This window comes from Pteropus vampyrus, unplaced genomic scaffold (genome assembly GCF_000151845.1).
Source record: "Pteropus vampyrus isolate Shadow unplaced genomic scaffold, Pvam_2.0 Scaffold275, whole genome shotgun sequence".
Classification (NCBI taxonomy): Eukaryota; Metazoa; Chordata; class Mammalia; order Chiroptera; family Pteropodidae; genus Pteropus; species Pteropus vampyrus.
This window is the reverse complement of record NW_011889056.1, coordinates 1,556,020-1,565,144: the sequence shown is the minus strand read 5'-3', so window position 1 is coordinate 1,565,144 and position 9,125 is coordinate 1,556,020. Positions and strand designations below refer to the sequence as shown.

The window sequence follows — 9,125 nt, the reverse complement described above, 5'->3', positions numbered from 1 at the left end:
TGTGTTTAGAACGCTATCTTATTTAACCCACTAGAACTTAATTCTACTAACCGTTATCATCAAAAGCATTAAAATTTGTCACACACACACACACAACACACACACACACACGCACACACATCATCACATCCCTCTCCCTCCCTACCTTTTCTTTAATGGAAAAAAATTCGTTCCTTCTCCCTTGCCAGTCTTTAACATAGCTTAGAATTCTTTTCCTATTAAGAACAGGAATCGACCTGTTTTTATTCATCACTCATTTTTTTTCCCCCGAGGCTTGCTAATACAGGGCCCATCTGACTCAATTCTTGAACCTATTTTGGAGATGAGTTGTATCTTTGCATCTACAAAGTCCCATAGGCTCCGGGAATCCAGAATAATCTTTGCATCATGAACGCCAGCTTAGCTGGGAGATTATTTTCTCTTTAGTCCTATCCATAGTTTTATTACTACAAATATTTTGAGATCTCAGTTGACAGATCTGATGTGTTCTTCTTAATCCTTCTAATGTTCCCTGCCCTTCAATTTTAGACATTTAATCATACTGTATGTGTGTGTGTGTGTGTCCTCCAGTTTTCCAAATAAATGTTTTGGTGTCCATCTTTGGTACTGTGATAAGCATGGGACAAAATGCCATATACATGGCTTAATATACTGCTCCTAACGACTCTGAGAGATACTATTTCTCCATTTCTGTCAGAGAGGGAACCGCAGGCTCAGAGAGGCTAAAAGATCTTCTCAATTAGTGACTGAAACGAGATTATAACACAGACCTGTTTCCTGGCAGAATCCAAAGCTCGTGTTCCCGACCCTCATGATCTGATAACTCTCTGAACTTTCTATATTCCATTTAAAAACTTAACACTCTTAGAAGTGTCTTCGAGCACAGCTTTGATTACATTTTCTCTCATCTGTCCCTTTTGCTCACCCACTTAAGTCTTATTATCTCCGGGTAAGAACTCAATGTTCCAGTCTCCGGATTATTTTGTGCTGAATTATTTTCATTTGGCTCTTTAATCATTTCAGGATTTAGAGCTGATTTTTTTTTCTAGTTACATTCTGCAGTATCTTTGTTTTCCTAACTGCTCTTATTGCTGCATTGCGAATGCCTCCCGGGGTTCTTGTTTAACGGGCTTGGACCTTCTGCTCCTGTGAGGAAAATTCAATCATTCCCTGAACTCGGAACCCCTTTTGGGAGTTCCACTGCAGAAACTGATAATGTTTTCTCCTGAGTGTTTTTCTTACCATAAAATTTTATATCTTTTCCATTCTAACGTATTACCATAGTGACAATAGTTGTTCAGGAACCCATGCTCCACTTATTTCTTTCTGGCCCTTGGCACTGTAATAGGAGAAATTTGAGGACAGACTGATTGTAGTGTTGATGATGGCAGGAAAACAATAGCTGTTTTTATTGAGTAAAAAATTAGGTGCAATCAAACACTGAATTTATTCAGTGATATGAAGACGTGACAGGAATACATTTATAGCTATAAAAACCACTTTTATTGGGACATTAGTGAGCCAATTAAAGAATCTTAAAACCGTCAGTAATTGAAATAAGGTCAGTAATTTCAATAATAGTATTGTAGCAATGTTAATTTCTCAATCTTGATAAAGGCACTGTAGTTATATAATATCATTGTGTTTGGGAGATTCACACGAAAGAGTATTTAGGGGTAGAGGAGAATACTGGCTGCAACTTACTTTCAAATACTTCAGGAAAAAAAAATACACTCAGATACACACACATACATATACGCATGTATATAGAGAGAACGACACAGCAAATGTTGGGAAATGTCAATACTAGGGAAAGTATTCAGGCATTCTTTGTACTACTTCGCCAACTTTAACTCTCAAAATCTGTCGGAATAAAAGTAGAAAACACCTCTGTGCTTGCTATCGCACGTTCCAGCTTCGAACTTTTTCCTTTCCATTGAAAACACTGCTTTGATGATACTTTTTTTGTGTTAATACAGGACATCTTAGTTACGCCGGTGTTACGTCACCGGGTCAGGTGTGAAACAGCGCCGTGCATTACCTCCCTTACTCTGAATCAGGGATCGACTAGGGCTACGCGCCAGAATCCCTCCAGCTTTTTCACAATCAACCCACCTAGGACGCACTCCCAGAGGTTCTTACAGCGGGTCCGGGCTGGGGAAGATGCATTTAGGGCGGATACGTTTTCCCAAAAGCTCTGCCAGCTGACTCTGAGAAGTATCCCTCCGCACACGCGGAGCCACTACTCTGCGATACAGGGCCACTCATCTGCTATTAGAGCCTGAGACTGCATTGCTGTTGTCTCTGCGTTCGTATTACAGCGCAGATGAACAGAAAATCTGCGATCAACTCAAGCCCGTATGACTACAAATAGAACATCACTGGAAGGAGCACAGACTTGGAACGCAGACCCGGGTTCAAACCTCAGCTCTGCCGCTGAGTTAAGCCTGTGAGCCTCTATGCACAATGAGGGGAAGAGTTCTGACAGGTTTACCATGAGGATTAGACAAGAAAACCTTCGTAAACCGGCAGCACATAGTTAAATGCTCAAGAACGTTATTTTACTTTGCTAAAGTTATTCTACTTCTTTCGAGAGTCGGGTAGAGACAAAAAGAGACCGTGATTAAGGCAAAGGGGTAAAGATAAAAAAAAAAAAAAGGGAAAACATTTTTGTAACATTATACTGATTAGGCGTGGGGAGGTAGGTTGAGAGTCCCAACAGCTAGGATGGAATGCGTGATAAACAGAGTTGTAAACACCAGCTTGGTAAATTTCACCCTTCACACCAATGGGAGTGTATTGGGCAGTAGTATTCAGCAACCAGCAACTTTCAGTTAGAGTTTACACACACACACACACACACACACACACACAGAGATATGTAAACTATATTTTATATATATGTGTATATATATACATATACATATATACGTATATGTATATATATGTATATATGTATACATATACGTATATATGTATATGTATATATATATACATATCAGCCCAGTGTAAGGCTTTAGTTAATCTTGATTTCCTGAATAATCAAAAATGCAGTGCTGAAATTTTCTCTCTATTAAAAACAATCAATGTGACATACGTCTTTACTTTTAAAACATAGCAAAATAAAAATAAGGACACCTGCTTAAGGATAAATTTCAGGTGCAAATAACCATAGCTCATGCAATGGAGAAGGAAAATTATATTCATTTCTAAGAACAATGAACATTGCAGTCCCGTGATACTTACCAACATGCGAAGGCCAGACAGTAATATGAGGATGGGAATGATACCAGCCCACAACTCTCATGGGCCGACCTGTCAGTTCCGCCAACCTGTGTGTCTGTCAAGGTATTTCCAACTTGTGGGAACGAAATCTGTGATGTTAATAAGGGCCTAGAAAGTATGCCGAGGTTTAAAACAAACCCATTACGATTTAATGTCAATAAAAGGATAAAATAAGGCTGATACGTGGAATTTCCTAGACTTCCCATGTAAAACCAGAGGGGTTCTTTTTTTAAATGGTATCCATTCTGTTTCCATTACCACATCATCACATTCTCTTATTCCAATTTGGCTGTCTGATCGTTCAAATACTTATCACTGTGCTATATGGAAAACTTTTCTAAATCTTTGGAAGTCACATTTTGAGTACTCTTCCATCCTCTCTCTAGCTCCGTCCTACTCCTATTTTTGAAAAAGAAATACGAGATTTTCAAAATTCATTTGATTTCTCTTTGGCAGGCGGCCACTGTCAACGACCAGGGTGGTTTCAGAACCAAATGAACAAAGACCCCTAGTTTAGTCTCACCGTTTGTCTAGAAGTATCCCCCCAAAGAATATTCTCTTCCTTTGTCCTAGAAATAGAAATTTCCCATAATTCCATGGCTCTAACTTGAGACGAGAGTTGAACTCAGAGATAAGAAGCTGTCCCCTTCTGCTGCTGCTAAACTGTGAAATGCTGGCTTGTTTTCCAGCAAATTATATTAAAACGCAGTCATCCTTATATACAACTAGGTCTGAGAAAGAATACTTGAAAGTAAATTTTTTTTATTTTCAAATGCCAAGAGAAGCCACTTAACTTCTCTAAACCCATTTCTTCAGCTGCAGACTAGGGGGATTCCAGCTCACGAAGCAGTGAGGAGCAAAAGATGTAATCCACGCAAGGTGTTTAGCCTCGTGCCTGGCACCCAGTAAACGCCTGACAGTCATTTTCATGTCTAAGTGCATTAATGTGAAACAGTGTGTCCATTCATTTTGGGAATGGACTCGTTTCACTTTGAAGTTATGCTATATAATCACAATAATAAACATCTTTTATATAGTTATGTTCTGGGAATTTCATTTTGGCAAAGTCTGTTTTGGGTTGTTTATTTAAATACCAATGAATGGGCTTTCTGCTTCTAAGATGGATTAACAAGAACTGGACTTATCCTCCCGCCTGAAACAAACAAAGAAACAAACTGGATAACAGATTTGAAACAGGAAGGCCAGAAGATGGGGAATGAATGAGGTGAGCCTTTGGGAGAACGTCCCACCACAGAGCAGGAAGGGGAATTGAGGCAGAGCCCAGCCGGCTTCCTGGGTATAGAAGGTGGACTGGACAGTCCAGCAGCTGGAGCTGGCAGGCAGAGGAGCGGGGAGAAGGGAGCGAGGGAGCGGCAGGGGGAGAGGACCCTCGTGTCCGTGTCCATAGAGGTCCCTCTGACTATTCCTGGAGGACCCCTGACCAGCACAGCGCGTGAGGAAACTGCGCGAGGCCGTGGGGAGGACCGCCTGAGAGGATGAAAGGTGACGATGCCCAGCGCTCGAGCGGGACGGGCACTAGCAGCTGTCCCCACTGGCCAGAATGGCACACCTCACAATTCGGGAGGCATCGGGCAGGGCGCCCAGAAGGGTCTTGCCCCGGTAGTGTGGAGAAAAAGGACTCCGACCGTGAGAGGACCCATGTAAGCAAATCTGCAGAGCCAGACTCTAAAGCATCCAACTGCTTCCAGCATCCAGAACAAAGCCCCCCAAATATGTCTAGGACTACGAAGATCTCCCGCACCCGAGGGAAAATCACGTCTGGCATTTGATCAAAAACAACCAGGCCTGGAGAGAAGCAGAAAAACCCCACTCCCAATGAGGAGACAGAGAATCGGTGATTGGCGTCCAAGGCAGAAAAGGGATGAGGGGCAGAGTGAAAAAAAAGTCAGTCTTAAATAGTCACATACTATGTGATTCCATTTATCAAACATTCTCGAAATGACATTATAGAGCTGAAGTACAGATCAATGGCTGCCAGGGCTTCGTGTGTGTGTGGGGGGGTGACTCTACAGGAGGTTCAGGAGGTAGACCTTTATGGTGACAGAACAGGTCTACGTTTGACTGCTGTGGTGCCTACATACACCTACACACGTGACAAAATGGCAGAGAACAACGCTCACTGTATCGACACCCACCTCCTGCTTTCCATATTATACTGTAAATTCTGTAAGATGTGACCTTCACAAAAAACGCGGGAAGGGTACACAGGCGTTTCTACACTATTTCTGCAAGTGCCAGTGAATCTCTAATTATTCACAAATAGAGTTTTTAAAAAGGTATGCCCCATAAAAAGACACCGATGCATGTGATTATATAAAACATGCAGAAACAATTTGATTGGAAAAAAAACACACACACGACATGAAGAAGCTCAGAAAAATCACTATCATTATAAGAGCTAATTTTCTTAAAATTACAGAGTGCCTATAAATTATTAAGAAAAAGTTCTCCAGATCAATAGAAAAAATGGGCAAAGGAAATAAGCAGATAGTTCAGAAGAAAATACAAATGATTCTTAAAAATTAAAAGCTGGTCACATTTCCTCATCATAAGAAAAATGCTAATTAAAGTGGTAAGAAGTGTGGCACAATTTTTTGGCCGATCGGACGGGCAACAAGTAAAAAGTTGGATCTAGAAGAGACTCGTAGCCCGAAAACAAAACTCTGATGATGATACACGGTGTTTACGAGCGTGCAGGGCAATGGGCACTCTTGCACACTGCCAGAGTAAAACAGGTAGAGCTGTCTACCTGTAAACGGCAGGTGGTAGCACCACCTGGTAAAGCAGGTAGCACTACTAGTACGTACAGCCTTTGCCCCAGCAATTCACCTCCAGGAACTGATCCTACAGATGCACATGCACACATGTGAAATACAGTATGTATTACTACTTCTAGAAAAAGAAAACATTCGTGTTTCTCTGTGCACAGATTCCGGCTGTCAGGACACGTGGAAAACTGATAACCTTGGTTATGTGTCCAGGGAGGGGAGGTAGGAACTTGGGCAGAGAAAGTGGAGAAAGATACTTATGTTGTGTAACTTTCTGTTTCTTTTTGAGTTTATACATTGTATACATACTATCTGTTTTTAAAAGTTACTTTTGTAAGTGACTGCAAGATTAACTTAATTCAAAAGAACAATAAGAAAACTAAGACTCCCTTACGCAAAGCTAGCCTGCTCTAGCTGAGGTACGGGGGTCCAGATCGTAGGAAGCAGATGTCCCATTTGCTCAGTGTCTGGTTGTATTTAACATGGACTATTGCATTCAGTTCTTGGCATTGTGTTTTTTAGAGAGGCAGCCTCGAAAGAGCATCTTTCCAAACAATAGAGACAGAGGTAGTATAAAGCCCGGAAATTAAATGGTATTAGGGACACTGGGGAAGGGTGCAGAGAGGCCTGGACAGGGGCAGGAGTTGGGTACAGAGGAGGAAGGGACTCACTCCCCGTAGAGGTCGTGGTCACAGGATTTGGCCCTGGGGTCTTCTGGCATTTGAGAGCAGGAATAGCAGCAATTTCTAATTCTTCTAATAAAAGCCACTCAAAAGGGGAAAGAGACAAACATTCTGATTAACCAAGCAATTGGATCTAAGGGGTAAATATGAAAACTGGGAAAGAGTCACCGGAAAGGTGTGACATCTCAAGCAGCCTAAGGCAAGGGACAGAGGGAGCTGGGCTGGCATGCCCCAGGGCACGTGAAAGCTTCTTATCAACCGGTAAGGATATCTCTGCCTCAGTTGAGGCCGCAGACAGCTGCTCTGGAGAAATTTCCACTCGATCCTTCCTCTTATCAGAACGTCGCAAGATGATGACAGAATGAATGTGAACAATTCTGACGGTGTCAACCTAAAGGAAAAGCCACAGAAATGTTTACTTCTGTCTCTCTCCAATAACCTGTCTCCCTGCAATTAGAGAATCGCACTGTATTACGTTATCGGGTGAAAGATTCCATTTTAGAAAACTGACATTTTTCTCATGAATCATGGAATGTTTCAAATAAAAGACATCCAAGCTCGACAAAGACATTTCAAAACAAAAATACAAAGGCTAATATTTAGGCCGATGAAGCGCTTTTTGAATGGTCAGCTAATAATCATCTGATTCACAACGATGTGCAAGTCACTGTCACATGGCAGAATACAAGTCAGAGTCTGACAATCCAAGTGTTCAAAATGCTAACGGTTTGGTTGGGCGGCAAAGCAGATGAGCGTATGTATCACCTGACTGCTCTGTGTGTGTGTGTGTGTGTGTGTAGATAGAATTTCTGTAGATGCCAAATCGATACAAGTGACATGTCTGGGAGACAAGTTGGCCAACTGATTTACGTACAGAACTTGAGGTGGAATGGCAGACAGCGAGGCTAAGAAACAAAGTTAAAGTAAAAATGGACAGGACCCGAAATGCCAAGCCATGATCTGCAGGATGAACTGGATGGAAGGAAATTATTTCAGATAGCCCGGACATGCGGTAATGATAAAGTAGTGGATTAAGTGGATAGCAGAGATGGAAGAAACATATTTGAGATTCATTACCAAGAAAGAATCCACAAGATTTGGTAGCTTGCGGACCACGGGTGACAGAGGACAGGCAGTTGTCAAGGATGACTCTAAAGTTTCAAGGTTGGGGCGGTGAAACATGGGAGGCGGAGATCTAAGTGTAGAAAGGATCGGGAAGGAAGGAAGATGAGCGTGTTTTCAGATGCGCTGATCTGGGAAGAGGGGATGTCATAAAGGCAAGGCGTAGTGTGGGGACAGGGAACAGAGGTCCGGGCCTTAATCAAGGGGGGTACTCCAATAAGAGGAGCCAGGAACGCAGACAGAGGAGTCAAAACCCGAACGATGAAAGGGTTCCAAAGTTTCAGGGGAAGAGACGAGTGTGGCACTGCCAGACGTTGCGGGGACAAGGGTGAAATCTGAGAGGAGACTTTGGGAGTAAGCTCTAGACCCACGCTGTGCGTGCGATACAGCAGCCGTTATGCACACGTGGCTACTGAGGTTGAAATGTGGTCCCCTTTCGTGCTTCTTTCTACCTGGTGAACTCTTTCACAGCCTTCAAAGCCCCTTTGATGAGCCTTTACATGCTCATCCTATAAAGAATTAATCATTCTCCCCTCCCGTAAGACTTTTTAAAATAATACACGTATACGTCTTTGCTAGAGCTTGTATCATGTTGTCTCCTATTTGTTGACGTAATTTTTTTCCTCTGCTAGAATGCAAGATCCTTAAGGGCAGGGAACGTGTTTTAGTTATTTTTATCCCCAGCGACCGGACAGTGGCTGGCGGGCACGGAGTGTATGATATCGAAAATCAAAAGCAGAGATAGAAAGACACTTGACCTTCCGAGGAGCAACAAGACACAGAGCTGACTTTTCCACAGAAACAAGCAAAGGCTAAAGAGAATCCGGTAACACGTTAGGATGCAAAACGAAAAGCTTTGCTAACTGAGACATCTGTATTCAAAGAATACATCCTTTAGAATTGAAGGCAAAACGAAGACATTTCCAGACGCGAAAAACTTAAAGAATTTACTACCAGCACGTAAATATTAGAGAGTTCTTCTGGCAAAAGGAAAACCTTGGGAAGAATGAAGAACACTGTGAAGGGTTAAATTTGTGAGTAAATACCAATGACTACCAATTGTGCAAAACAGTAATAACAACGTCCCGTGGGTCAGAAGGTATCCACAGAACTAAGATGCATGATGACAGTAATCTAAAAGGTGGGTGGCTGTAAATGAAATGAAGTGTTCTTAGGTTCTAGTATGATCAGGGATGACCCCTGATAATGGTGAACATAGTCATTTGCATGAGGTGAACAAACCAAG

General features: G+C 42.2%; 1 protein-coding gene across 1 annotated transcript in view; it reads right to left on the bottom strand.

Moving 5' to 3' along the window:
* The window catches only part of BRCC3 (BRCA1/BRCA2-containing complex subunit 3), a 51,313-nt gene that overhangs the window by 36,754 nt on the left and 5,434 nt on the right, over positions 1-9,125 (bottom strand). The window contains exons 2-3 of the mRNA XM_023520659.1: positions 7,029-7,148; positions 3,247-3,334 (exon numbers count right to left, since the gene is read on the bottom strand). Coding sequence (XP_023376427.1) covers positions 3,247-3,334; positions 7,029-7,148 — 208 coding nt within the window. The remainder of the gene's footprint in view (positions 1-3,246; positions 3,335-7,028; positions 7,149-9,125) is intronic.